Source organism: Salvia hispanica, chromosome 3 (assembly GCF_029641045.1).
Source record: "Salvia hispanica isolate PSC_SH4W2 chromosome 3, Shi_PSC_v1, whole genome shotgun sequence".
Lineage (NCBI taxonomy): Eukaryota > Viridiplantae > Streptophyta > Magnoliopsida > Lamiales > Lamiaceae > Salvia > Salvia hispanica.
Window position 1 is genome coordinate 16,946,489 of NC_142694.1, and position 25,295 is coordinate 16,971,783.

A 25,295-nucleotide genomic window follows, 5' to 3' on the forward strand; every position below is an offset into this window, starting at 1 on the left:
TTTCAGTTACAAGAGTTTTTGTTTATCAATCTTACCAAAATATCAAAATTATTGCTTGATATGTACTTATGAATTTTGATCCCCTGATTCACTGAAGAGGCCCAACAAAATGTTCACCAGAGATTAATAGTGCTTTGAATGAATGTATTATACTTGTTTGAAATCTCTCACTCAAATATTTAAAACCAATAAATGGAATCAACAACTACAAACAAATAGTTAGATTCAAGTATAAATCAAGTTTACATGGAAGGTAGCTGCAAAAATTTTGCTCTCAAGCAGCAAGTTTGTTGACTCTGAAAGCATCCATAATCTCACGCAACTCCTTTTCCTCCTCTGCAAACGACTTCTCCGGTGTCTGTAACCTAAGTTCGTACAGTCGGTTGTTCTCAACCCCAAGTACTGAAAGATAACGACGATCCCACTCCAGTCGTGCCACTCGGTCCTGCGGCATGACAGCCAATTCATTGTTGTTCGCATACGACTTTATGTTCACCTAGTTACATTACACCAGCCAAAATCAGTCACACGAGAAGAAAATAGGATAAAGTGTTTTCAGAACTTCACATTGTGGTGAAAATTGTACAAAGGTCTTACTTCGACTTCATAGTATAGCCTTCCATCACTAGCTACTTTAGACGAGGTAGAAAGAATACTTGATTCTCGCCTCACACCAAGTCTAGTGGACATAAACTCAGTCAGATACTGTTTCAGTACTTTCTTCCCTGCTTCCTCAGGTGAACCTAGATCTTCCACACTTTTGTATTGCGACGACGAAGGTGAAGATATGTTCACTGATATGTTCTCGTCAAGAACAAAAGGATCCCTGAAGAATATATCAGCACCAGCGCCACGGACTTGGATCCAATTTGATGGGTACTGCAATGTGTAGCCATCAAATTGGTCTGTATATTCCCTGAATGTAACAGAGTTTGCAAAAGCATTATCGCACGTGCCAGCTTGTGAATAGATGAAACCTGATACAATCAATGCCATTGCTTTCCGCCTTGGAACTGCAAAATCTTTACTAGACTGTCTTCTCAGAAGCCAGGCAATAATAGATAATGTCACCACTAGACTAAAATGATATTACTTCACAACGAAAACAAGTTTATTATATCAGAAAATCATGGGATAAAGCAAAGGAAAGAAAGGCTCGAGATAAACATGATTTCATGAATTCGTGAATATCAATTCACACACAAATTCAGGTTTTAATGTGTTCCATCATTCCAGTAAAGGATTATAGTATAAAGTTGAACATGAACAGATACATATATAGGGATAAAAATCATTTCTTGCTTGCACAATCTCTTCATTTCCTGACAGATCATATTAGGGTGCATTTTGAAAAATGAGGCTAAGATTCACGATGCATTCGCCCTAATTAAATCCCAAATGTGAGTGATAAATCCTAGTAATTAGGAAGTAATGAAATGTAACTAGGGTTTAATTAAACCTAATTGGAGTGGATGAAACATCCATCCAAATTCAAAATTACACAGCCTTAGCTAAACGAATAAACTTGATTTTCTGCAATAATTATAGATAATGAATCAGAAACATATACCACGAAGAAATTAAAAAATTAACAAATGAAGAAACCAGATTAATAGATGTAGTAAAATTGGGGGAATTGAGAAATGCGGGGCTGACCTCGTGCAATTGGCAAGAAGTGGATTTTGCTGCTACTGAAGAAGTACGGGGAAGTATTCCATGTGAATGAGGCGGCGGCCGGAGTCTGGGGAAGCAGGGCGGTGGGTGAAATTTGAGGCCCACAGTAATGCTGGCCATGGGGTATCTGTGAAGATAGAGAGAATGTTAACAGTTAGAAAGCGATAATGTGGGAGGTTTGCAAGGATAGTTAGCTTGATTTTGATTGCTGAAAGCGGCTCTCACAAGATCGATATCATAAATTCTTGTGTTACTGAATTTCTTACCAGCTTGTGTTGCTGCTCAAGTTGAGTTGCAGAGAAGAGATACCCTTATCTTATCCACGAATATCTCAATTTAATACTAATGTTTTATGGAATTTTAAAATCCCTTCTTAAAAATCTTATATATAGTGTAATGCAATTTCCAAATATTTTAATTCTTTATGAGGCTTCTTTACTGGTTTCTGACTTATTATATTATTTTATTATATAACAAAATACAAATTATAATGATAATTATTATTATTATACTCCTCCCGTCCCATAAAAATATTGACAATAGGCATAGTATAGCATTAGAATTAAGACAAAGTTGCTAAAATAAGATATGGTAAAGTAAGAGAGAAGAGGAGAATGATAGTTAAAGTAGTGTTAGTGGATAGTGAGACATGTTATATAACTTTTTAAAAATAGAATGCACATATTTTTATGAAACGGACGAAAATGAAAAATGCACATATTTTTATGGGATGAAGGGAGTACTATTTTATTACGCTATTATTAAGTACTAGTAATAACTTATTAAGCAAATACTACAGTTTAACTTTTAAAAGTATGGATCATACTTTAATCGTAGCATCTTATTATTACGGTTATATTTAGTTAGTTGAATTTAACTAATCAATATTAATTTAGCTCTTAATACTTACAAACACAATATATGTAATTATTGTAAATCATATTCTTTTAGAAATCATATTTTTTAAAATTACTATATAATTATAATCAGTAGGTAATACAAGTAATTTCTTGTCACACAACAAGTGGCTCCTTGAATCCTAAAATTTGACTAATCAATAGGTTTAAGCCCAATTCAACTGATCATATTATACTCAGCTTTGCCCCATATTAATAGTACATTCTAAATTAGGCCCAACTCAATTCATTTGAAACTTCCCAACAGTAAATCAGAGGCTAAACTTTGCACACTGTATTTTACTATGATTGGCGTTGTCTTAAGAAAATGGAGGCAAATCTGTGTCTAGAATTCTATTCCTAAGTAGGGCTGGGGAAAAATATCGAAAAAATGATATATCGCTCGTATCGTATTGAAAAATATCGAAAAATTATCGAATTTTCGATATATCATAATTTTCGATACGATACGATATCGTATCGTAAGTTTTTGATACGATAACGATATGAATTTCCTTATACCGTGATATATAATTTTATATCGAAAATACGATATATATCGAAAATTTTCGATATATTGATATTTTCGATATATATCGATATTTTATTATTTTCGATATATATCGATATTTAACGATATATATTGAATTTCGGTACGATATATCGAAATATCGATACGATAACGATATGAAATTTTTTTATATCGAAAGTTCGATATATCAAATTTCGATATATCGAACTTCGATATATCGAAACTTTCGATACGATATCATATCGATATTTTCGATACGATACACGATACAACGTTTTCGATACGATATATCGTATCGACCCAGTATAGTTTGTTATTGATACGTGTTTTTATGTTATTGCTGTTTTAGGGGAAATCTTTTCTTAAATCTTTAAATTTTGTCTATTCACACAGTATAGTTTGCTCTCTAAAATCTAAACATGATTAATTAGTTTACCATCTCAAGGAGGCAAATTAATATTGCAAAAGTCTAGAGCGTCAAAATGTTTAGCCTCTTACTGAATCAGAAAAATTCAGCATCATACCAATCGAACCGAACTAAACCAAAACTTAAAAAATCTCATAATAAAGATTACATCACATGCTTCGGAACACATCCGTCCATGAGGAATCAAGCGATGAGATATTCGAGGTCAACTGAGGCATCGTGACCAAGTGTGTCGTGGCGAGTGAGTTCATAGGAATCAACGAACTCAAACTCCCAACTCGATCTTTCTCATGATCATGGCACGCGGCCACTCTCCAATCGGAGATGTGAGGGCGGTCTAGTTGGTGTAGTGACTCTTGACCAGCATAGACCACGGTCGTGTCTCTTTTTGGCCTTGCGATCTCCCCCGGTAGAAGGCTGTCGCTCTCCATGATTCGCTCCACGTCATATTGTGATATATCGAAGTTGGTCACAGCATTTGTACCCCTAAATTTGATGGCAGCCACATCATATGCCTCGGCAGCTTCCTCTTGGGTGCCTAAAATCAAATCAAGGTACAAATTAATTATAATACGAAATAAGTAACAAATACTCCCTCCGTCACATATATTTAGTCCAATTGGACTTTTCATGTGACTAAAAACAAAATTTTGAAGTGAGAGGTATCGGGTTTAAGAACTCACCGAATGTTCCGAGATAAAGATCCTTGTTCCCCGCAACTCGGCCAATCCGCGCTTGCCAACGGCCGTGCTGATGATGCCTGCTAACAACAATACAAACTAAGATTTCTAAATAATAATACTATAGTTTCTAAATAAATTAATTTTGATATAATTAATCATGTAGACCTTGTCACTCCTCTGTATATAGAAGCGCCCCTAGAGAAACCACTGCTCCTCCTACAAATGAAGTTTCAAGAAAATTCAAAAGCTAAAACAATGTATATTAAAAATCCTTCAAATTGTGAAGAAAGTGTCACCTTCTTAAATGAGCAACATATTCTTGTCTGCTCATGTTCTTCATGTCATGGACTTCTTGTTGATAATTTTCCAACTGCATCCACTTATTATATAGTGTCCAATTTCTAATTTTAAAAAGAAAAAAAGATAATAAAATGGCCAAAAAATCACACCGGAAAATTGATATGTGTGGAAGGTCCCCAATACTTGATTGCTGCAAGATCATAAGCCCTTGCTGCCTTTTCTTCCACATCATAACCCCCTAAAAAGTTAGATTTTAGATACTAATCTTACAAATTTGAGTAGCAGTTTATTACAAAAGTTGAAAACATAGGAATTACCTAAATAAACTGCAAATGTATTCATGTTCCCATCCAGACAACAACAAAAGGCAAAAGCAAAGTTAAGTAAGAAAATGATGTTTAATTTCCAATAATAAGATATATAGTGCATATAGGAGTATATTCTTGCCTTGTCTCCCTTTTCTGCTCTGCCCTTCTTTCTTACAACTATTGTCCCACAAATGAGCCTCATATCTCCCTGTCCACCTATGCCTAAATGCACCATGTCACACTCAAATCTTGAAAATTAAGAAAAAAACTTATAAAATTACCGAGTGACACCTCTGTACTGAGAGGTCCTCTGCCCGAATGTGTCGATCGACTTTCGATGGACAATCTGCTTCTGATGAGCCTTTTCAAGGCCCCTTTTCTTGCTCTCGGCCGCAATGCAGGTTGAAATTTGGCCCGAACCGACCGGTTTAGCTACCGGGGCCATCGATAGGCTCAGCGTGTGCAGATCATCGCCATACATATTTCTTGAATCCCAATTGGCTTCAGCCATTGGTAGTTTGTTGTTGATGAGGAAGCCTTGATCTTGAGTGTACAATGTATGTAAGGTGAGAGCCATTCCTTCTCTGTCACACCCTTCATAGTTATGGGTCCCCATTGTTGTGAAATCCACACCTAAGTAGTAAAAGTCAGTCAAATTAAATAAACCACACATTTGAAATAGAAAAAAAAAAAAAAAAAAACCTTGTGGTTGATCATTAGGCCTATTGATGGCTTCCATTATAGAATTGAAGTCACTTCCACCGCCGTAGTCGATTAACGGGAGGGCGGGGCAAGGCGGAGCCACGGTGGAAGGGGAGAGGGAGAAGCCTAACAAATTGTTACTACTATCTTGGTTAGTCATGGCTTAATTTTTAAAATTTTGTTGACTATTGGAAGGGAGTGATGCAAAATGTCAAAAGGGGAGGTAGTATTGTTATAGTGAAAAAAGAGGGTGAATAATAATAATGAAGGAAAGCAAGTCAATGATTGGAAAGAAGTAAAATAATGTGGCCTCCAACCCTCCCTTTGTTTCCCTCCACTTTGAAACAACATGTTTGGTTTGTTTTGTAGCTACAAAGCTAGGTTGAAACGAAATCAAGACTAGAATGTTGCTCACTTTGTTTTGTGCTTTAAATTCTTTAGCAAAAAGAATGAAATATTGATCGAATTCATAGGGATCTGCGCACACATCAGCTTCGTCTTTTGCTTTTATCGGCCTCTTCACCTCTCCTTTTCGTATTACCCTTTGCATTCGCATGGATCTGCAGTGTGTGTATATGCTGCAGCACCTACTTTTTTAAGCTCAAGAAATCAATGAATTAAACATCAGTTTGTGTAGGTTTACAGCTTCAAAAACTGCTATGTAATGCAATTCATTTCTGTCTCCATGCTTTTTATAAGGTGGCTGGTATTTAATACGATGTGACACGACCAAATAAATGGGATTTAGTTGACTGTTTCTCTTGCATCATATGTCGTTCATTTCCTAGTTTGTTTGTTCGTGTGTGATTTTAATGAATCAATACATGATTATGATGAAATATTGGTTTGTCTTTATGTTGATTGATTGATTATTGTGGCTTTGTCACTTTTTTAATCTTGAAATATGGACTCATGTCTCGCTCATTATAGGAGAAAACGGTTTCACTAGCCTCGCTATGGTATTTCATACACCTACCTATGCCTTGGTTGGTAAATATAGATAAAGTTGTTTCTTTTTAATAAAATGAGATGAATAATTCATTTGAAATATAGTTGGATTCATCACCAGCCGAATTGATATTCAGTTCTAACTCAGACGATATTTGACATTCTTTGATGCCGAATCGCTCTCGAGAATGACTGAACATATAAAGAAAACAAAACTAAGTGATACAGAAACACATGTTTCTAAATCTCGTCTATTGAATTCTCCAAACGCTACCATTAAAACTAGCAATAAGTTTATAATTTTATCAATTCAATTCCAACAGTATTAGGATGTAAATCGGGACATCACTCAATTTTATACACCTCGATTCGTGTGTGGGTATCGAATAATATTACTAGGGACGTAAAATGACAAGTATAAGTGTTAGATAGCAAACGAAAAAATACTTCAGAAGCGAATCAATGTATTATGATAAGTAAATAAGAAGAAAATTTTCTATCAATCAACCCACCCCACTCAAGTTCCGGGGTAGGAGTCCTATCGGATTCAAACTATTTTTATTGGGATCAATTGGGCTATAAAGTTATTTGAATTATAAACTTTTGGCCCTACCGTTTTTTCTTTTTCTTCAGTCTGTCTTCCCATCGATTGACATTTCTAACTGATTACAAAATTATTATTGACTATGGTCTTATATTTTTGCAGGATTTTGTTATTCACTAGATATGCTAAATCTTATCTTAGACAAGTCCATGATGATAGAAAGACATATGCAGCTACTGCTGCATAGCTAAAGCTAATAGTCAGTCTTGGTTACTTCACCACAATCCACAAAAGTGTGTGAACTGTGTGTGATGACACAGAAACTAAGCAAATGGGTGTGTAAGGAAAAAGATAAAGATAAAGAATCTGAGTTTGACCAATGCATGCCTTTTGGTGCATGCTCTTTTGAAGCTTTTTTATTTGTATCTTTGCATCCAAAGTTTGAATGGATTACTATACTAATCTGGTATATACTTCTTTAGTAAATCTTCTTATTTTTAATAAGAATTTTCAAAATATCACCATCTTATATACAATTACATGTAAAAAACATTTTTTACATGTTTGAGTCGTCCCAACAATTTTGAGTCGTTTCCTTTCCGGGAAAAAAGTAAAATTTTTACACAATTTTAGCGAGAATAAAGAATAAAGAAATAGACGATTGATTCAGTTGGAAACAATATATTCAAAGAAGAAAAGATGTAGCAATGTATACAAGTGTGACAATAGTATATGATCCAATATTATGTACTACATCAAATGGGGAAATTCTACAGTGTTAATGATCTCTAAAAGTCAAAATCTCTTCCAGGGTATTAATCTGGCTCAACCAAGCAAAGTAATCATACATACAAACTCTGCCACCAAAAACAAAAACACTATCAATTACTTACAAAAGGTTTTATAGCAACAAAAAAATGAAAATATTACCAGAATTTGCGTAGTTACCTAAATGCACGACACGCGACGTCGTTGTAAGGATCCATCGTGAAGGTGAGGCCGGCCTTGAGGAATTTCTTCACAGACACAATCAGCAATTGTTAGATGATGAATCTGTATGGAGTTTGATGGTCACATTAATACCTTGAATATCATATTAGCTCCAGCAGGAATTTCTCCGTGGCGAGGGACGGGGAGGTTTGGCAGGAGTTTCATGCATTTCCGAGCACCAAACAGAGCATGACTGCGTATACCCAAGCGCGCTTGACACAGGCTTCGCTTTGATACCCACGAGAGGTTATACTGATAAAAACTAGAAGCCTACGCATCACATGTATGTTAATTACTACACATTTTTCAAGGACGAGATGATCGACTCACTAGGGAGAAGAAAAGTTTACAAGTCTATATTGTAGGACAGCATAGCCGTAATTCTTATCCCCCGTGTACTTTGTGGCTCGGAAGTTTATTGCATTCAATTTCCTTTGCAATCTCGCCGTACTCTGCAAGATATGTGATCAGAGAAGGTTGTAAAATTCAATTGAAGGTCAAGAGTGTTGCTCAGTTGTACACAAGGTAAAAGTAGTTTCAGACCATTATTGTAAATTCTTCAGAATGAACGTACTCGATTATGCCATCGACAGTCCAATTTGGGAAATGTGTAATCTGTTTAGTCACTGGAAACAAAATCTCCACACCTGCACGGTTATGCACCAATGCAGCTTCCTCAATAGGTCTATAGATAACCTGAAAGTCATCAATATCTACGCAATAAGTGTCCAGTTGATAACCATCAGGATGAAACAACAAGGTGATTTTAAGCGAAATATTAGAAAACAAGTAGCAAAATGATTAAACGACAATTAATTGGTTTTGAAGAAGGATGAGACGGGCTCAAGATATCACAAGTAGAAAGGGAAATACATAAATTTACATTTTCAGCTAAATTTGGATCTGCTCCAGCTTTAAGCAAAGACTCGAGAAATTTTGTGTCGCCTTCTTTTGCAGCACATCCCAAAGGACTTAACCCACTTAGATACAAGTTTGGGTCCGCTTTAGCCTGCAACGAGAAAGTACTTAACCCATGATAACTGATGGCAAGCAATTCAAATACTGAATAAGGCATCAGATACATATAACTGAGGAACAGAGCTAAAGAACCATTGGAAGTTTAAATCATCTAGCATATAGCCATTATCATGATAAAGGACATCAATCTCTAACAAAACCTAGACAAGATGGGTATTTCCATTTCACCAAACATACCTCGAGCAGCAAATTCATGCATTCAAATGAGCGAGACTTGACTGCACATACAAGAGGGCAGTCCACAACTTCATAAAAACGGTTTGGCTGCAAAACGGAAAGCAGTAAAGGGACTAATCTCACAGTATTAATACAGCAAGTTAAGAGATCATATTAGTATGACTGAGTAAAAAAATCAAACTCTTATCCACATTCAAAAGTTACAATAAACAAAAACTGCTGAAAGTTGTGCTTGCCCACGTTTGCGCCATGAGACAAGAGACACTTGACAGCCTCAGCATTTCCACAAGAAACAGCAACTTGTAAAGGTGTTCCATCCAAAGACTCTGCTTCTATATGAGCACGCTTCACCAGCAACAACTCGATAAGCTCCCGATTACCTGAAAGCAAAACCAATCAATTCAAGCGTATAATATAACACTACGAGCAAAGTCTTTCGCATCATTACAGCCTACAAAACCACAGACCTTTTAGAACAGCTAAGTGCAAGGGAGTGAGACCCTCAACATCTGCAACAGCAATTACAGCATCATGTTTGATGAGAAACTCCACAACTTTGACATGTTCCCCTTTCACAGCCTCTGCCACAGGAGTAATCACTGAAGCAATTTACACCATATCAATAAACAAACAATTCAAGAATTAACATAAACTTTTTCAATAGCAACATAAATATTAGAGAGAGAGAGAGGGAGAGATAGAACTCTTGTAATCCATGGGATTGACATAAACTTTGACGTTATGTATCAAGAATTTGCAAATCTCATAATGTCCGATTGCAGCCGCGTGATGCAGGACAGTCCGGCCAGTGGAGAATTCGCTGCATTCATCGCATATTTTGAGGAACTCTCTTTCATCTTTCACCTTCTTTCTAATTGCTGTATCAAAAATCAGGCATTCAAAAAACCAGGAATACAAAAATCAAGAAATTGAAGAAATAACAAGAAAGAGACTTTTCACCCTTGAGTCGGTTAAGGTTTCCACTAGCACCAGCCTCGATAACCAATGCACCTGCCATTTTTAGCAACTGTAAAATTAGTTGCCGAAGCTCCACATATAGATGCAACCATGCACGAATCAACAAGTATAATTGAAACGGAAATTAAAGGGTTTTCTAGTCAACTTACCAGTTTCAGAAATGGAATCCATGGCATTCAAGTTCTTAGAGAAATTGAAAGAGAAAGGGGTTTTGCAGAAAATTTCTCGTCATCATTTTCTTTCTTATGCTTTTCGTATTTTTTCTGAATTCTTTTCCTTTTTAGTATTTTTCTTACTTACTAATAATCCACATATTCGAACTAAAAAATTCCATTTTCTGTTAAATGCAAAAACTTATTCATCTATCAATCCTAGGGGTCGAAAACGTTGTATCGTGTATCGTATCGAAAATATCGATATGAAAGAATTTCATATCGTTATCGTATCGAAAGTTTCGATATATCGAATTTCGATATATCGAACTTTCGATATAAAAAAATTTCATATCGTTATCGTATCGATATTTCGTTATATCGTTAAATATCGATATATATCGAAAATTTCGATATATATCGATATATATCGAAAATATCGATATATCGAAAATTTTCGATATATATCGTATTTTCGATATAAAACGATATATCGCGATATAAGGAAATTCATATCGTTATCGTATCGAAAACTTACGATACGATATCGTATCGTATCGAAAATTACGATATATCGAAAATTCGATAATTTTCCGATACTTTTCAATACGATACGAGCGATATATCATTTTTTCGATATTTTTCTCCAGCCCTAATCAATCCTATGATAATAAAATGAAAATCACGTGAAGGTACATTGGAATAGAAATTTATGTAAAGTCCGAATTCCTAAATAAGATTGGAGGATGACTAAAGTGATATCTTGATAGTATACATCGAGTGAACGATTCCGACAGTAGCGATTTTAATGTGAATTACATTGGAGTATATTTTTTTTTACATCCCACTCGACTGAGTGGTGTGTTATGTAGTACTCCGTATAAGAGCATCCGTAGCGGTAGGGAAAAAGTCATCCGTCCGTCCGTGCCAGCAGCAGGCAAGGACGAGCTCGTACGCCGCTGCAAGCCGTCCGTCCGTGCCGCTACGTATCATGATTTGATTGGCCAATGGCTAAGCCGTTGACAAAATTGTTTTTTGTTTAATTCAGAAATAATTCGAGATAATACCAAAAATTAAAAAAAAATTATTTTTGGATTCCCAAAAAATAGAGCCGTTTATGGATGTTTTTTTGGATTTTTTTGATTTTTTTTTATCCCAAAATCATCTATAAATACACACATTCATCATCCACTTTTCACATCAAATTATCACTCATTCATACTTTTTCATACTAAATCATCTACAGCTTCCTCTCTCACTCAAACCCTCTCTAAAAAATTCAAAATTTGATTTCACCGATCTCATTGCATCCATCATGATCGGGAGGGAGCCCATGAAAGGCTCGTTGCCGACTATTTCTCCGACCAGCCGCGGTATCCAGAAGATTACTTTCGGCGCCGTTTTCGCATGTCAAAACGGTTGTTTATGCGTATTGTCAACACATTGTCCACCCGTGTTGAATACTTTCAATCAGGTGTAAACGCAATCGGCAAAGTCTCTCGGCGTTGCAAAAGTGTACTTGTGCCATCCGACAACTTGTTACTGGGCAAACGGCTGACCTCTTCGACGAGTATTTGCATGTAGGTGAGTCAACTGGAATCATATGCCTAAAATATTGCGACGATGTTCGTTCTGCTTTCGGCGAGGAATTCCTTCGAGCACCCACCACCAAAGATTGTTAACGGTTGTTTCATCTTCACGAAACAGTCCACGGTTTTCCCGGTATGCTATACAACATTGACTGCATGCATTGGAAGTGGAAGAATTGTCTGATTGCTTAGAGGGGGCAATACTTAAGCGGCCACAAAGGCGGCGGCCCAACGCTTATCCTTGAAGCGGTCGCCGACTACCGCCCATGGATTTGACATGCATATTTCGGTGTTGTCAGATCCAACAACGACTTGAACGTGCTCTATTCCTCACCACTCTTCGATGATGTTTTGAATGGTGTAGCACCGACGATCTACTTCACCATCGACGGAAATGCGTACCACATGGGTTACTATCTCGCCGATGGTATCTACCCAAGGTGGTCAACTTTCGTGAAGACGTTCAGCAATCCGCAAGACCCGAGACGGATTCTTTTTGCGGAGCGTCAAGAGTCTGCTCGGAAAGACATCGAAAGAGATTTTGGGGTCCTTCAAGGCCGATTCAACATTGTGAAGGCCCCGTCTCGGCTGTGGTACGTTAAGAATATCGCCGACATCATGTACACGTGTATTATCTTGCACAACATGATTATAGCTGACGAAGAACCGAGGGCGGCTAACTTTTACGACGAGGATGAAGCCGGAAGCTCAACCGCGAGGTCTCCCCCATGCCGAGGTGTGCATACAACGGTGAACGAGAGGATCAAAAGAAGACACACAATGCGATTTGGGCGAAATTCGGCACGAGTAGTGGGTCTTTTTAATTTTATGAATTTAATTATGTATTTTTTAATTTTTATGATTTTAATTATGTAATTTTTAATTTTTTGGATTTGAATTATGTAATTTTAATTTTTTTTTGTAATTTGTAATAGTATTTCAGGTTTTTTTAATGAATTGTAATATTGTGAAAATATTTTTATTTAAATTAAATAATGGAATGATGAGACCCTTGAGTTTGTCCTTAGCTAGAGTACGGACGTGGGTGTTATGCTCTTAGCTAAGGACAAGGAGTAAAAGTGGATTCGGGTCCACCTCTATACTCTTAAATAAGAGCACGGATGGAAATGCTCTAACATCACGTAGCTTTCAAGAGTATAACAATTGTAAGAGATTTTAATTATCAAAATAAAGGAATTAACACAGACTTTTTAAAAAGAGCTAAATGAGAGGAATTGAGTCTATGAAGACTTTTTACAATTAGACATAGTACTCGCATTAAATCAAAGGTTTTTAGCTGTTGATTTGAATTTAAACTATAGTTGTTTTCTAATGCATCTTGAGTAATATCGAGTTACTTTTTTTTATGTCTTTTTAACTTGGGAATTAGAAGCTTATATAGAATTAAAATTATAGTCTATGGTTGAATCAAAATGTCATAAGATGTCAGACACGTTCAACTTATCAGTCAAAAAATTTGACATATTCAGTAAAAAGGAGAATTACACTTAACACAATCCTTAATTAAACTTTCTCTGTTTTATTTTTGTTTAATTTTCCTTTTAATTTATCAATTGTACTAATTTAGTTATAATTCATTTTCGACACCAAAAGCTTAGTTTTGCTATTGTTTTAAGAGATCAATGGAATCCTTGCCGCCGGATTCAATCCCAATCCGAGCTTTTCTGCATTGCCTCCTTTCTCATAGTTAATTCTATTGAATACCTCTAGATTTAGCTGCAATTGCCCCTAATTATTGTTTGAATTCCTCAGCATATACATCTCCATCTCCGATCATAACATAGTTGGGGCAAATTGATGGCCCCTCAAAGCAGGAGACGCCTCTCGCTGCTAATCCTCCTGCTCTTCCTCCTCCTCTCCCTCTCCTCCCTCTTCCTCTCCCCCTCCGCTCCCATCCCCCAAATCCAGCATCTGCGCTCACTCCCAACCCCATCCCCTCAATCCAACTTCACATTCCTCATCAAAGTCCTCACCTTCGACCGCCCCGCCTCTGTCTCCCGCTGCCTCAACTCTCTCGCCAGAGCCCACTACGACGCCGCCGACAAAGTTCATCTCCACATCTACGTCGACCATTTCCCTCAGAATTCTGCAACTGGGACTGACGAAAACTTGAATCTTTCCACCCAGATTCTTGATTTCGTTGATGGGTTCGAGTGGAGATTCGGGGAGAAGGTGGTGCATTACCGGACTTCCAATGCAGGGCTGCAGGCGCAGTGGCTTGAAGCATGGTGGCCTGCTTCGGATCATGAGTTTGCATTTGTTGTTGAGGATGATCTCGAACTTGCGCCTCTTTATTACAGGTTTCTTTTTTGTGTTCTTGATTTATTTAGGGATTTGATTTTGTTTGTATGTAGTATCATGCTGTATGGAGTACTTTGCTTGTTGAAGTGGAATGAATGATTATCCGAGATCTTGAATATTTGAATCTGTGTATGGCATGGTAGGTTTCTGAAGGCGTTGATCTTGAATTATTACTATAATGCCACGAATTTCAGTCCTTCCATTTACGGGGCGTCGCTGCAAAGGCCGAGGTTTGTGCCAGGTAGTTCTCTTCATTCTTGTTATGATGTGTGTATGTGCAGTTGAGATTGATGTGATTGCTTTTTCAGCATTTGGTAAATAAAAGCACTGTGGCTCGCATTTTGTGCTAAATGCTTGCTTAAGTGACAGTATGCCTCCTCAGATTTATGCTATTGTTGTGCGTTTATGATTCATTTAAGAGTTATGATTGTCTCCGTGTAAATAAATTTGGGTACTCCCTGGCCGAGAAGCATTTTATGTTGCTGATGTTGCCTACATTTCAGGTTCGTTAGTGAGAAGATGGGTTGTTTTTTGCTGCTTTCCACTTGAAAATTATTTGATGTTTGTGTAGGTCGTTTTCCCTCTGTTATAACTCTTGTCTGGCTTTCCCTTGTTCCCCTGGTAGACAAGCAATTTCAAGATATGCATCGATCACAAAATTTGAACCTAACTTTCTTTGTATGCTTCAGTCTTCACTATGAATTATTCATGTGTATGCCGCAGTTGATATTTTAGAATATGCTTTCTCTCTTCTTCATTTTCTGTTTCTATGTTACTTATTCAGTACTAAGTCTGTCACTGTTAAAATTCTCCCTTTTTTAATCTTTTGCTTTGGTTTTTCTCGGCAGGTACACATGGAAACAAAATGCATTTAGATGATGAATCTCGGATTTTCTTGTATCAGCTAGTTGGAACTTGGGGCCAGCTTCTGTTCCCAAGACCTTGGAAAGAGTTCCGGCTGTGGTACGACATGCATAAGTCCAAAGGCGTAAAGCCTTTCCTAAACGGAATGGTAACTGTTTCCATTAACCACATTCTTCTTTTCTGCTTTGGTTTCTTTGTTTTCTAATTGATTCATTGTTTAGTCTATTTTGTATTTGATCTATGGGATGATATGACAACAGGTATCAAATGGGTGGTACAAGAAGCTGGGAGAGAAAATCTGGACACCGTGGTTTATAAAATTTATCCACTCTCGTGGATACTTTAATATCTATACCAATTTTCATAATGAGAGAGCATTGAGCATCAGTCATAGGGATGGAGGTGTCAATTATGGCAAAACAGCAGGACCTGATTCTCAGTTACTGGATGAAAATTTGGTCGATTTCAACGTACTAGAACTATATCCTTTAAAGGATCTCAATTGGTATGATTTCTGCTTCAGAAAAGTATTAACCAACAGAATCGTGACGACTTCACATGAACTTGCAAGTGTTCTTCAATCTGTGCAACACAAAAAAACTGTTTTGCTTGTGAGTCTGTTTAAAGTGCCAGATACGGTTGTCAGGAATATGCTCTGCCACTTTGAGGGGTTGAATACACGAAATTACATCTTGGTTGGACCAGCGTCTGATTTTTTGATTGATCTTGCTAGAAGAGGGCACCCAGTCATTGATGCCAGCAACTATTCTGACTTCAGCAAACTTTCCATGTCCGTCAACTTTCAGGATTCGACGATGGAACTGTTCAAAGAAATTCTGGTGCTAGCATCTGTGACTAGAAATAGTTTGGAACTTGGTTACAGCACCTGGGTGCTTGACGGTAACATGCTTCCACGTAATAACATGTCATTTTCGGATACCTTTGACCGCACAAATGACTTGTATGTCGGGAAGGCTAGTAGGATTCTTTTTGTTCGGAGCTCATCCTCTTCTTTGAAGATTTGGGCTGGCGATTTCCCTTTCAAGATTGCTTCATCGGTGGAGACTTTGGGAAAACTATCTGTTTCTTCGCCCATTTTTTTCTATGCTGTTGAGAATTTACTGAAAAAGCAAAGTATCGAATTTAAGAACATTGATGAGATGCACATTGGCTTGGATTTTGGTGCTCTTCAAGCCAACCCATCCTCATTTGACAGGGACAATAAATTTGTTATCTGGTCTTCTGATATAGAGTTAGGTGTATTACAGAAGCAACTTGCACATGTAAATTTGTGGTTTTTGGATGTCGATTCATCATGTTCTTCAGTTGTTTGCCATCCTTTGTAGCATTTGCATTTCCTTTGTACTTTAAACAAGAATGTTACTCGCAATGACAAAAATTTTGCTTCTACTTTTATACCTTCGTTATTGATTCTTGTTTCACATGGTTACTGACTCAAGATACATAATTGGTGCCTTTTTTAAGAACTGCTTGCTAATTGTGCTGTTATTCCATTTGTTATTATCAGGCCATCTGCAATAATTATTCAGATGATGACTCTTCTGTAACTTTGCATAAACAGTATTAGTACCATTCAGATATAGCGGAGAGAATGCTTATGCAATGAAAGTAGCAAAGCATCTACAGGCGTATGCACTGAAATTTTTGTGATGTTGGATCTGCATCTCTGCCGTCTACTTCTAAGGTGGCTTGAGGTAAGAATCAATCTACTTTGAAGTTTCCTTTTTCTGTTTACCATCTGTAAAGCAAAAAAAGTAACATCTCCTTTTCTGCAGCAGTTAGAGAGTGTGGAATTGATATTCAGTTCTTGTCAAACAATGGAACAAGTTCTACAGAGATTAGATAAATTGCTCATATCTTGCAGAGGTTTAGGGTTGAATTTTGCTGTTAAAAGTGGCAAGCATAATATTCTTGTCTTCTCTATGATGTTTTTGTGGGATTGAAATTAACGATGTTTCGATCCATATGCACAGGTGGTCAATTCAGATAATGGAACAACTCCACAAGGTGGATTTAAACTATGGGTCGATGCTTCATGATTTCGTGTGTATACTTTCTTCTTCTCCTTGGAACTAATTCAAATGCTCCCTTTGAACATTCTCTTCCTCTGCTTTACACTTCAAACTACTATTGTTTGTATCAAAATTAGATTCAAGTATTTGTTGGTTTTATAGATTTTATTGGATACTGCTAGTAATGCAGTAAATGTGTGACATGACTTGCATGTTTATATATACTGGCACTTGCAAGTATTGAAAATTTGACAGTTTATTCTGTTCTTGCAGGCTTGTTTTATTTATTTATTTATTTAAGTTTTATTTGGGTTGGGGGTCAAATACAGTCAATATATATTTGTAATATATAGGCATGGAATCCATTTTTTATGTTGTTTTCAACTTGAGAGAGAAGGATAGTCAAAACTTGAGAGGGTGCTTATTACAATAGTTGCTGGAACTTTATGTAGCCGGACTGTATTACTCTGAAGGTTTAGTCGCGTCTTCATCGGCCTCTTTTACTTGTGTTCGATACTTGTACCAGGATGCCCAGTAGAGATAGTTTCCGAAGTTGAGGGTGCTAAGGATGGCTAGAAACCAGTAGAAGTAGTCGAGCTTGTAATGATTCAAGGGAGGCTCCATCTCCGGTGCCTGCAGCCAGCCTTGTTTGTCACGTGAAACCTTCTCCGTCACTGCATTCACAATGTTCACAAAGGCGGTGCTCAAGAAATATCCAAAAGACAGCGACAGCAGCGCGAAAGATGTGGAAAGAGACCTCATCCCAGATGGAGCTTCTTTATAGAAGAATTCCATCAGCCCAACCATTGCAAACATGTCCGCAATCCCAAAGACTCCGTATTGGAACGAGAGCCAGAAAAGACTAATTGGCTTGAATGGGTCCTTGATAGCCTGATCCCTTCTTTTCACCTCCACCAAACCGGCTATCCCCATCGAGATTATAGACAGGACCAGCCCTACGCCTACACGCTGGAGCTGAGTTATTCCATTAGGATGCCCTGTGATCTTTCGGGCAAATGGGATGAAGAGGAACTCGTAGAGTGGAAGGAGAACGGCCATGAAGAGTAAAGGGATGACAGGTATCGAAGGAGAGGGAATGTTCAGTGTGGCCAAGTGAGGTTCCATGAAGTATCCTTGGACTACTGAGAATGTCTGCAGCTGTGCCAAGCAGGTATTCATTATGATCGTACTCGCAAAGATAGGTAGCATCCGTATCAATATCTTCACTTCTTCGACTTGTGTCACCGTGCAGCCTCCATCTGGTTGGCCGGGAATAGCTGCTTTGTCTAGGAACCTGAACTGGTTGGTGTGTGCAAGTTTCTCTACAGACGTATCTCCCTCCTTATCGTCAGCCTCATACAGCTCGTCTGAGCTCTCGGGGAATTTTAGGTTTCTGTTCCGAACTGCAGTTGTAATGACCTGAATACATCGTAAAATTTTGTCGATTCATTTGCTGAAATCCATAATTTGTTTGTACAGGTAGGTGATGATGAAGTTAAACACACAGACCTGTGATACCCTGACAATGGGGCTGTTTGCCAGTGGTTGGAACAAGTAGAAAGGCTTCCCGAATGCAAGCACGACGAATCCAACGAACGCTGTCACCAAGCCCGTGAAAAAAGCCCAGTGCCATCCTCTATTCAACGCAATCCACACGACTGCTGTCACTCCTATCAGCGATCCAACTGTCGTGCTGAACTGGTAATAGTTGAAGAAGCTTGCGACACCCTTTGCTCCTCCGGTCTCGTTACGGTCAAACTGATCCGCCCCGAGTGCAGCCACAGAACCCTTCACTCCGCCGCAGCCCAAAGCTAAGATGCATAGAGAAGCATAGAACATGGTGGCATCACTGCCCCCTATGCAGCTCGGCTTGTTGCAGGGGACGTACTCCGATTTCTTGGAGTGTGCTTGGATTGTTATCATCACGAGACCCTGTGAAAAGAAAAGAACCAACCACTGAGCACGAGTTTATCAGAAGAAACGATGTAAAACGAGAAGGGGGTTTACCGTAATTTCGAGAAATCCAAAAATGAGGCAGGTGTGTAGCCGGCTCAAGTAGTTGTCGGAGATGAAGCCTCCGAGAACAGTGAGCAAGAACGTCGAACCTAAGAAGTTGGTGAGTGTGTTGGCCGCCACCGACAGGTTGAAAAACAAGTGGAAGTAGAGAACCATGGTCGACATGTTCGCTACGAATCCGATGTTCTCCAACATTGCCAATACTGAAAGAGAAAAATGGAAACAATAATCACATTCTTGATGTCGTGAACATTTGATTGTACGGTCGTTCAGAATAGGACATGAGAGCTTATCCTAAAGACCAGTCTATTAGGAATAGAAGATAAAATCTACTTGTCTATAAACTCAACATCAGTTGTCTTACACCACCGATGTGAGACATTAGAGACTGTAACAACGTCAAGCATAAGTTTTTGTGTTCGGGATATTTTGGAGTCGTAACTTACCAAAAACAAACATGCATGCCCTGAATCCACCTTTTCTTTTCGTATCATCGTAGCTCATTGTGCCCTGCATAATAAGAATAGTAGAAATTGCAGTGAGTTTCAAACTTCTTGTACGTAAAATCCGTAATCTAAGATGATTTATAAACATTACACTTGATGTAATGATTTATAAAATCCTAAATTGAATAATCTTGTCATGGATGTCTGCATGCTAGAATATCCCATGAATTGTATTTTTCTTCCTTTCGAAGAACAGATTACTGGTCAAGTTTATATTTGAAGTGATGTTTTATGTGGAGAAATATTCCAAAATTAGGTGACAAATGAAGTAAACACCCAAAAAGTTTGACATAATAAAGTTTTTGGATTTTGTGGTTTTGGGAAGAGATAATGAAGTTGAGAGTTGGCTTAATCATCTTTAGCGTTGGATGCCCCCTCTTGTTTGGTATAATAGCAGCCAAGAAATGTAATTACATTTGTTTGGAGAAATGCAATATCTGTAAATTAATAAATGCAAAGAAGACGACATGTAAAGGAAATCTCATGATCATTTTTGTATTAATAATGCCATCGAGTTTGTAATCGATACGTTAGAAATAAATATTTTTTATATTAGCCCCTATTATCATATAACTTTAAAAAAAGTATGTACTCTAAAATTGACAAATAATATTATAAACTTTACCAAAGCTTGTTATTTACCATTAAAAAAAAAAATTCGGCTATATTAAATTAGAGAGTGTACTTCAAGAAAACTATCCTCAAATAATGAAGAATATGAAGCTCTTATAAATGTTGTCGAGAAATTAGGAAAAAAAAATTCGTATCATGATATTATTTGCCATAACTTTTTAGCCAGTGAAAAATAACAAACTCATATTATTTGTCAATAGTAAAATTCGTGGAAAAACCCCACCTTTAAAAAAAAAAACAATTTACTAAACGAAATTCGACCGATTGAAGTATATAAACAAAATAATGTAAATGATATGTGTCGAAAACAAATTATGTGGACGAAATAAAATTATTTATCCTCTAAATTTTGTGTCTCATCTTCTTTGGAAAAACCCAGCTAAACCCTCTCCATTCCGTTTCCAAATCTCATGAATCTTCAAATGATCGTCTCTTCAGTAGCTCCGCCGGCACCTGTCGCTTCTGGAATTCTCTTCCGCCGCCCCGGTGCGTTGAATTTTTCCTCCGGTGGCACCTCTTCAGCTTCAACAAAGCTCTCTTCTTTGTCCTCCACCTTTTTTCCCGTCCAAAAGGTGAGCTCATGTCTTGATTAAACGCTGCAAATTCATGTAGATATCTGACCGTTTCTGTTTCCTTTGATTGGTAAAAGTATATTGTAAACAATTTCGAATCCCCTGTTAATCCCTAAGGTTGTTGTCTAGATTATTAGGGATTTCCTATCCATATTTTTTTTACTGATATTTGAGTAATTAAAATCAGTCTGAATCCACATTTTCGTATTATATAATCCTTGTTAGCTAATTAGTTGGATTTGATAATTGAATTAACATTCGTTTATTGTAGTAATCTAATTTGCTTTCTTTACCATAAGCTACAAAATTGAGATTCTAGTAGTTCTCTTAGCATTTGATGTGATGAGTAGATGACCTATGTTGTTACGGGTGCTAACTTCGTTGAAGCAAGCCGGTTGTCATTCTGAATCTTCTCAACTATGCACCTCATAGAATGTCACCAACAATTTAGTGCTTGAGTTCAAGTATGCAATCTATAGTAGAATGGCGAATGGACTCGCATTGCATCTAGAATGCCGTGTTCCCATTTTAGCCTAAGCAATGAGAGTCCTCTATAATGTCTTTGTTGGCTGTGCGTCATATCCTGGGAAATTTACATAAACTTCTGTCCTTATTAAATTTTAAACAATCTTATGAAAACCATTCTTTCATTTTGAGTTGGCTAATTCGTTGCCTGACATCTAATAATTAGGAGTAGTATTATATTGCTAAACCACATTTTATTGGGAGTTCACCTGTGCTTTTTTGCTTCATTGTTCTGATCTATTTGAAACAGAAGTTTTATCTCTCGTTTCTTCTTAAATTGTTAAGGTTTCCTGTAAACTACTAACATAAGCAGTCAGTCCTAGTTTTCATAGAAAACTTGGTTGTACTGCGCCCCTATTATTATTTCAGAAAAACTTCTTCTGTAAAAGCTTGTAGGTCGGAAATTAAATCATTTTCGTTTTACTTGCCATTCTCTGGAACTTGAGTTACACAACGAGGAAGTCTCAGCCACAATTTATTTCACAATCCCATCCTTCAAGTTCAACTTTCAATTTCATTTTTTAACTAGCATCCACTGACATAGGTAATATTAGTCTTACTAATATAATCGTGCTAAACAAAAATCACAGTTTTAAAGAATATTATTTGGTTATCATTTGCCAACTATGAAGTCTGCAGAAGACTAATTCATATATGTAAAACTATTGTGAAAACTTATATTGTTATCTGATACTTTCTTCACTAATTGGAAAATAGGATGTGGTTGGCAGGTTCCAAGCATTGGAGACCAAGCTTCTAGATAGAGTTTCCGTGCATGCTGTGCCCAAGAAGGCTGAAAATTACTATGAACCTGAACCTTTGAAACAAGAATTCATGAGCACGGATGCCTTGAATTTAAAGTTTGAGGATGCCGTTTTCTTAGAGCCAGCGCCATTTTCTGCAGTAAAGAAATCAAAAAAGGAAGGTTCACAGTCATCTGCTGCGAAGAATTCAAAAAAGGAAATGAATCCCACGCGCCTTAACAGTAGTGCTGCTGTGATAAAAACAACTGACCATTTTCAAATCTTCAGATATCCTCTTGGGACGGAGTCTGCAATTAAGGCAATGTTGGAATGTAACACTTTGGTCTTTGTTGTCGACAAACGAGCTGATAAGAAGAATATCAGAGAGGCTGCCATAAATATGTTTAAGATAAGGGTGAAGAAAGTGAATACTTCGATCACGCCTGCTGGAACAAAGAAGGCTTTTATCATGCTGCCACCAGATATTAAGGCTGCGGACGTGGCTAAGAGGATTAAAATCTTGTGAAGATCATAGGTGTGATTTCTGGCCATGCGATTTTGCACTCCAACAATTTTATAGTTTTATCAAGATTCGATTATCTTGATCTGTAGCTGTATGCTGTGAATCTTATTGTGTCTGTAATCTGTATCGAGCAGAGCGTGAACGATTGCAGCAAGCTGCATTCTTGTTTGAGTTTTGAGGCTATAACAGATTATGGTATCTTCATCCTTATATGTTCAAACCTCACTGTTCCATTCAATTTTTCTTGAACTTTTTTGAACAATTGTTTCTTATGAGAAGAAGCCTAATAAATAGAAACCGCAATAGATTTGGAAAAAAAAAAGAGAAAAGGGAAAGGTAAAAGAAAAGGGAAAGAAACCATTTATTTACCAATTCAATCAGAAAATTTATCTCTATTTTCTTCCTCAAGTAATTTCACATACACTAAATTTGCGCTCGTTCAATTTTTTTATGACGGTCCATGGTCTAATTAATCTTAATTAGTGATTAATTAGGCTAGCTAATTAAAGAGAATTGTGGTAATTGTCCATTAATTGATGTAACATTATTGCAATATTGCCATGTAGAGGGACTAAAATGCTGCTGAAGCTGCCGGAATAGCAAATCTCGCCTCACATCACATAATCTTCGCCGGAGAATCGCCGCCTCTGAGCAGAGCCGCTTATTCTCGCCGCGGACCACTTGGTCCTGATGAACCGCCAGCATAACCCGGTTCAATAATTCCCGGTTCATTAACCGCAGCCGGTTCAGTTCGTTCCTCAAGTTCTCTAAATGCTTCTGTTTCCGCATGCGCGAGCGCCGAGCTGATTCCCGGTTCGACAATCTGCGCCTGCGCACTCTCTCGTCCACGACAGCATCGGATGCTGGTACTGTGTCATGTGAACCGGAGTTGGAATAGACCGGTTCTTGCGGGTTCAAAACAACCGCCGGTTCAAGGGCGTCCCAAGGGGGATAACCGGGTTGAGTGGGCCGAAGCGGGAGGTTTTCGAGAGAGAATAGCATGGGGCGGAGGTGTGGCCGGAGAGGGAAGGACGGTGAAAGGGGAGAAAGGGAGGAGAAGGTGGTGGTATTTAAGCAATGGAGTGGCATGGCATGGATGGCCCATGCAGGGGCAATTTCGTCATTTTTGGATAAACTTTTGAGTCATGAAAGCACTAAATGTGTGGGGTTTATCAAGGCTTTTTTGAGAGGGTGCATGGATTTGGTGCTGACATCAGCATTTGGGGGTCTAGTTTCATGCTTAGTCATGAAGGAATAACTATAAACGTCTAACTTAGTTGGCGTTCTTGATATACTCTTTTATTGCTTCATAACTGAGACACTTCTTTTTAACATTGAGTTTAAAAAATGGATGGTTTGTGCATCAAGTGTGTAACTAATAGTTAAAATAAAAAAGAGAACAAATAGAGAAAATAAAATAGAAAAGTGAATAAAGTAAGAAAGAGTGAAATTAATGACTCAATTATGAAGAAGTAGAGCGAGTATTTTTTCACTAGTTAATTGCGGACATTTAGTTGAAAGTTTGTAATATAATTTGAAATGTCGATCTTGGAAGTTTATGTTTACAATGACTGCAGTTCATTGTAGTATTATAGTCTTACTACTGGACAGGTGCAAGTTTTAAGAAATTGTTTGACAATATTTTAAAAAATAGTTGACTTGCGCCCTTGCTGTGAGCTTATCCTTTCTCCTTGTAAATAATTATTCTTTAGCTTTGTAGAATAATCTAGACCCTTAAAGCTCAATTAATTAATAAGTAAGAAACTTCACAACTTGTCGAGCGTAATCTGAAAAGAATGCCACGAGTTCTAGAAGACAACTCGAATTTAATCATTAAATAAATTAGCAATTAAAAAAATTGACTATCCATTTTCCTAAATTTATTCGTTTAGGGTGCGTTCGCTTTCTTGGATATACCAAGATTTGGGCCCATTTCTGAAATAATTATGTTGTTCACCTTTCTTGTTTCAAATTGAACGGCCCTAGAATTTAAAGTCGGCCCGCACTGTTGTAGTTAAAATTGCCCACAATTGAAAATTAACTTCAGCGTGTTTTTCAATTCTGGAAACGGGGAGAAAGTCCAGAATTGGTAGCAAGATTACGGTTCTACCCTCGGCATTTGAAATTCACCCCCAAAAATCACATTCCCCAAATTTCTTCCAGCGCGAAATCCTCCAAACCCTAGTCCAGATGTTCTCGGCTATGCACAGCAAGACCACCCAATTGGTTCAACCACCGGCTCCTTTAGGTGAGTATCTGTAACCGATAAGTGAATTTGCTCCTTCCCTAAACCCTTCTGAGTTAGCGTGTGTGTTGTGTTTGTTGACGAAGAAATAGACTTCGTTGATATGTGATTCTTCATGACTGAGTACATATTTGTTGGGGTTCGTTTTTTATTGTTTGTTTTTCGTTTTTGTCGGAATCCGCAACTTCAAATCGGCGTGGAGAAGGTGTATTCGTGTGATTGGGCAACACATCAATCAGCTTAACTGGAGGTAGCGTTTCGAACGGTGTTGCGAAGAAAGTGATCTTGTTCATTCGAAAATTTGGGGTCTGTTACTCAAAAAAGTAAGCTGCTGTTATTTCCTAAGCCATTTATTTGTTTTGTGGTTTTTTGTTA

The 25,295-nt window shown here is 37.5% G+C and overlaps 6 protein-coding genes and 1 long non-coding RNA gene across 10 annotated transcripts; 3 read left to right on the plus strand and 4 right to left on the minus strand.

Moving 5' to 3' along the window:
* Positions 1–123: 123 nt before the first annotated feature.
* Positions 124–2,061, minus strand: PPD1 (Photosystem II reaction center PsbP family protein). Of its 3 annotated transcripts, none has more exons than XM_048108393.2 (4): positions 1,941–2,061; positions 1,657–1,801; positions 598–1,032; positions 124–496 (listed from the first exon to the last, which is right to left on the minus strand). In XM_048108393.2, the coding sequence occupies exons 2-4, from the start codon at positions 1,792–1,794 to the stop codon at positions 275–277; spliced, it is 795 nt and encodes a 264-aa protein (XP_047964350.1). In that variant the 5' UTR covers positions 1,795–1,801; positions 1,941–2,061; the 3' UTR covers positions 124–274. The 3 variants fall into 3 exon arrangements, with proteins under 3 accessions (XP_047964350.1, XP_088923021.1, XP_047964349.1); XM_089066895.1 differs by having other exon boundaries at positions 598–879; positions 1,900–2,004; XM_048108392.2 differs by having other exon boundaries at positions 1,900–2,002.
* Positions 2,062–3,572: 1,511 nt separating this feature from the next.
* On the minus strand, positions 3,573–5,854 carry LOC125216172 (AP2-like ethylene-responsive transcription factor ANT). The gene is made up of 9 exons (XM_048117813.2): positions 5,523–5,854; positions 5,102–5,453; positions 4,960–5,042; positions 4,830–4,838; positions 4,662–4,750; positions 4,509–4,582; positions 4,378–4,428; positions 4,213–4,289; positions 3,573–4,067 (listed from the first exon to the last, which is right to left on the minus strand). Exons 1-9 carry the CDS (start codon positions 5,680–5,682, stop codon positions 3,679–3,681), a joined length of 1,284 nt encoding a protein of 427 aa, XP_047973770.1. The 5' UTR covers positions 5,683–5,854; the 3' UTR covers positions 3,573–3,678.
* A 1,825-nt stretch (positions 5,855–7,679) lies between these two features.
* Positions 7,680–10,484, minus strand: LOC125212182 (uncharacterized). 2 transcript variants are annotated; one of them, XM_048112277.2, is made up of 12 exons: positions 10,347–10,484; positions 10,173–10,230; positions 9,924–10,097; positions 9,687–9,818; positions 9,460–9,599; positions 9,220–9,306; positions 8,888–9,013; positions 8,548–8,700; positions 8,355–8,456; positions 8,098–8,274; positions 7,963–8,030; positions 7,680–7,871 (listed from the first exon to the last, which is right to left on the minus strand). In XM_048112277.2, exons 1-12 carry the CDS (start codon positions 10,371–10,373, stop codon positions 7,793–7,795), a joined length of 1,323 nt encoding a protein of 440 aa, XP_047968234.1. In that variant the 5' UTR covers positions 10,374–10,484; the 3' UTR covers positions 7,680–7,792. The 2 variants fall into 2 exon arrangements, with proteins under 2 accessions (XP_047968234.1, XP_047968235.1); XM_048112278.2 differs by having other exon boundaries at positions 10,180–10,230; positions 10,347–10,483.
* A 3,071-nt stretch (positions 10,485–13,555) lies between these two features.
* On the plus strand, positions 13,556–16,540 carry LOC125209357 (transferring glycosyl group transferase). The gene is made up of 4 exons (XM_048108959.2): positions 13,556–14,259; positions 14,404–14,501; positions 15,109–15,272; positions 15,385–16,540. Exons 1-4 carry the CDS (start codon positions 13,757–13,759, stop codon positions 16,468–16,470), a joined length of 1,851 nt encoding a protein of 616 aa, XP_047964916.2. The 5' UTR covers positions 13,556–13,756; the 3' UTR covers positions 16,471–16,540.
* A 1,079-nt stretch (positions 16,541–17,619) lies between these two features.
* Positions 17,620–19,089, minus strand: LOC125199093 (protein NRT1/ PTR FAMILY 4.6-like). The gene is made up of 2 exons (XM_048098103.2): positions 18,667–19,089; positions 17,620–18,576 (listed from the first exon to the last, which is right to left on the minus strand). The coding sequence occupies exons 1-2, from the start codon at positions 19,078–19,080 to the stop codon at positions 17,620–17,622; spliced, it is 1,371 nt and encodes a 456-aa protein (XP_047954060.2). The 5' UTR covers positions 19,081–19,089.
* Positions 18,202–19,644, plus strand: LOC125199094 (uncharacterized). The gene is made up of 3 exons (XR_007172728.2): positions 18,202–18,328; positions 18,410–18,546; positions 18,637–19,644. It is a non-coding gene; the product is annotated as an uncharacterized LOC125199094 (long non-coding RNA).
* Positions 19,645–20,627: 983 nt separating this feature from the next.
* On the plus strand, positions 20,628–22,885 carry LOC125199091 (uncharacterized). Its single transcript, XM_048098102.2, has 2 exons — positions 20,628–20,884; positions 22,127–22,885. Exons 1-2 carry the CDS (start codon positions 20,723–20,725, stop codon positions 22,676–22,678), a joined length of 714 nt encoding a protein of 237 aa, XP_047954059.1. The 5' UTR covers positions 20,628–20,722; the 3' UTR covers positions 22,679–22,885.
* Positions 22,886–25,295: the final 2,410 nt, after the last annotated feature.

Excerpts from the sequence above, each read along its gene's own strand:
- LOC125216172 (XM_048117813.2), bottom strand. The coding sequence starts at position 5,682 with ATGACTAACCAAGATAGTAGTAACAATTTGTTAGGCTTCTCCCTCTCC. Across the intron at positions 4,290-4,377 it reads ATATACAGAGGAGTGACAAG|GCATCATCAGCACGGCCGTT; the intron begins GTCTACATGATT and ends TGTTGTTAGCAG. Across the intron at positions 4,068-4,212 it reads TCTTTATCTCGGAACATTCG|GCACCCAAGAGGAAGCTGCC; the intron begins GTGAGTTCTTAA and ends ATTTGATTTTAG.
- PPD1 (XM_048108392.2), bottom strand. Across the intron at positions 1,033-1,656 it reads CTTCTTGCCAATTGCACGAG|TCTAGTAAAGATTTTGCAGT; the intron begins GTCAGCCCCGCA and ends CTGAGAAGACAG. Across the intron at positions 497-597 it reads GGCTATACTATGAAGTCGAA|GTGAACATAAAGTCGTATGC; the intron begins GTAAGACCTTTG and ends TAATGTAACTAG.
- LOC125212182 (XM_048112277.2), bottom strand. The coding sequence starts at position 10,373 with ATGCCATGGATTCCATTTCTGAAACTG. Across the intron at positions 10,231-10,346 it reads GGATTCCATTTCTGAAACTG|GTGCATTGGTTATCGAGGCT; the intron begins GTAAGTTGACTA and ends TAAAAATGGCAG. Across the intron at positions 7,872-7,962 it reads GTCGCGTGTCGTGCATTTAG|AGTTTGTATGTATGATTACT; the intron begins GTAACTACGCAA and ends TTTTGGTGGCAG.
- LOC125199093 (XM_048098103.2), bottom strand. The coding sequence starts at position 19,080 with ATGATAACAATCCAAGCACACTCCAAGAAATCGGAGTACGTCCCCTGC. Across the intron at positions 18,577-18,666 it reads CCATTGTCAGGGTATCACAG|GTCATTACAACTGCAGTTCG; the intron begins GTCTGTGTGTTT and ends CGATGTATTCAG.
- LOC125209357 (XM_048108959.2), top strand. The coding sequence starts at position 13,757 with ATGGCCCCTCAAAGCAGGAGACGCCTCTCGCTGCTAATCCTCCTGCTC. Across the intron at positions 14,260-14,403 it reads CTTGCGCCTCTTTATTACAG|GTTTCTGAAGGCGTTGATCT; the intron begins GTTTCTTTTTTG and ends ATGGCATGGTAG. Across the intron at positions 14,502-15,108 it reads AAGGCCGAGGTTTGTGCCAG|GTACACATGGAAACAAAATG; the intron begins GTAGTTCTCTTC and ends TTTTCTCGGCAG.
- LOC125199091 (XM_048098102.2), top strand. The coding sequence starts at position 20,723 with ATGAATCTTCAAATGATCGTCTCTTCAGTAGCTCCGCCGGCACCTGTC. Across the intron at positions 20,885-22,126 it reads CCTTTTTTCCCGTCCAAAAG|GATGTGGTTGGCAGGTTCCA; the intron begins GTGAGCTCATGT and ends ATTGGAAAATAG.